The following is a 1140-nucleotide window of genomic DNA, read 5'->3' as shown; positions in this document are numbered from 1 at the left end:
GAGAAGACTGCTATCTACAAGCCAAGAAGAAAAGCCTCAGATATCATCATCCTTGCTGACATCTTGCTCTCAGATTTCTAGCCTCCAAATTTGTGGAAAACAATGATTTCTGTTGGTTAAGGTCACCTTGTTATAGCAGCCCTAGCAAATACATAAATACATAGAATTTATGCCATAATAACAGGTCAAGAAGAAGGGAGAAAGCCCCACATACCTTTTTTCCCTGGGAATGGGGTAAGGGTCATTTATGCAGGCAGGGCTGGAAGTATAAAAAAATATGGATTGGAGTGTACAAAGAACAAAAATTGAGGCAATCAGATCTAGAGGGGTCACATGGAAGCCAGCCTCTCTACAGAGATACTCCAAAAAGGTTGACTCACCTCATCCATTCTCACCACCACCTCCACCCCCACACATTCCTTTCAATGCCAGCAAAGTAAGACAGCCATCATGGAAGTCCACTGCAGATTTTACTTCAGATTTCACTTTTATCAAAAATACCAAGTCCCTGGTCTCTCGGGTCCTCGTTTCCAAGATGACCAAGAAAGGAAGGAATAACAGTCATGCCAAAAAAGGCCGAGGCCATGTGCAGCCTATTCGTTGCACCAACTGCACCCGGTGTGTGCCCAAGGACAAGGCCATTAAGAAGTTTGTCATGCGAAACACAGTAGAGGCCGCGGCCGTTAGGAACATCTCTGAAGCGAGTGTCTTCGACGCCTATGTGCTTCCCAAGCTGTATGTGACGCTGCATTACTGTGTGAGCTGTGCCATTCACAGCAAGGGAGTCAGGAATCATTCTCGTGAAGCTGGGAAAGACCGAACACCCCCACCCTGATTTAGACCTGCAGGTGCTGCCCCATGACCTCCACCAAAGCCCATGTAAAGAGCTAAGTCCTGAAGGAGTGAAGAAAAGTTCTCTGGGGGGAAATAAATGGAAATTGTACTTCCTGGTGGGTGTGGCTCAGTTGCTCAGGGACCAAAGGGTTGCCAGTTCGATTCCAGGTCCAGGCATGGGTTGTGGGCTTGATCCCCAGTTGGGGGCATTCAGGAAGCAGCTGATCAATGCTGCGCTCTGGCATCCATGTTTTGCTCTCTCCCTCTCCCCTCCTCTCTCTCTAAAGCCAATGAAAATATTTTTAA

The 1140-nt window shown here is 47.3% G+C and overlaps 1 protein-coding gene across 1 annotated transcript; it reads left to right on the top strand.

The window, feature by feature from the left end:
- Window positions 1–535: 535 nt before the first annotated feature.
- LOC308237546 (putative ribosomal protein eS26-like) lies at window positions 536–835 on the top strand (the record flags this gene model as incomplete). The annotated part of the gene is made up of 1 exon (XM_080648290.1): window positions 536–835. The coding sequence occupies one exon, from the start codon at window positions 536–538 to the stop codon at window positions 833–835; it is 300 nt and encodes a 99-aa protein (XP_080504416.1).
- Between the last annotated feature and the right edge of the window lie 305 nt (window positions 836–1140).

This window comes from Plecotus auritus (assembly GCF_963455305.1).
Source record: "Plecotus auritus genome assembly, chromosome: 12".
NCBI classification, from domain to species: domain Eukaryota; kingdom Metazoa; phylum Chordata; class Mammalia; order Chiroptera; family Vespertilionidae; genus Plecotus; species Plecotus auritus.
The sequence above is the reverse complement of the archived record's forward strand: the minus strand, read 5'-3'. Positions and strand labels throughout refer to the sequence as shown.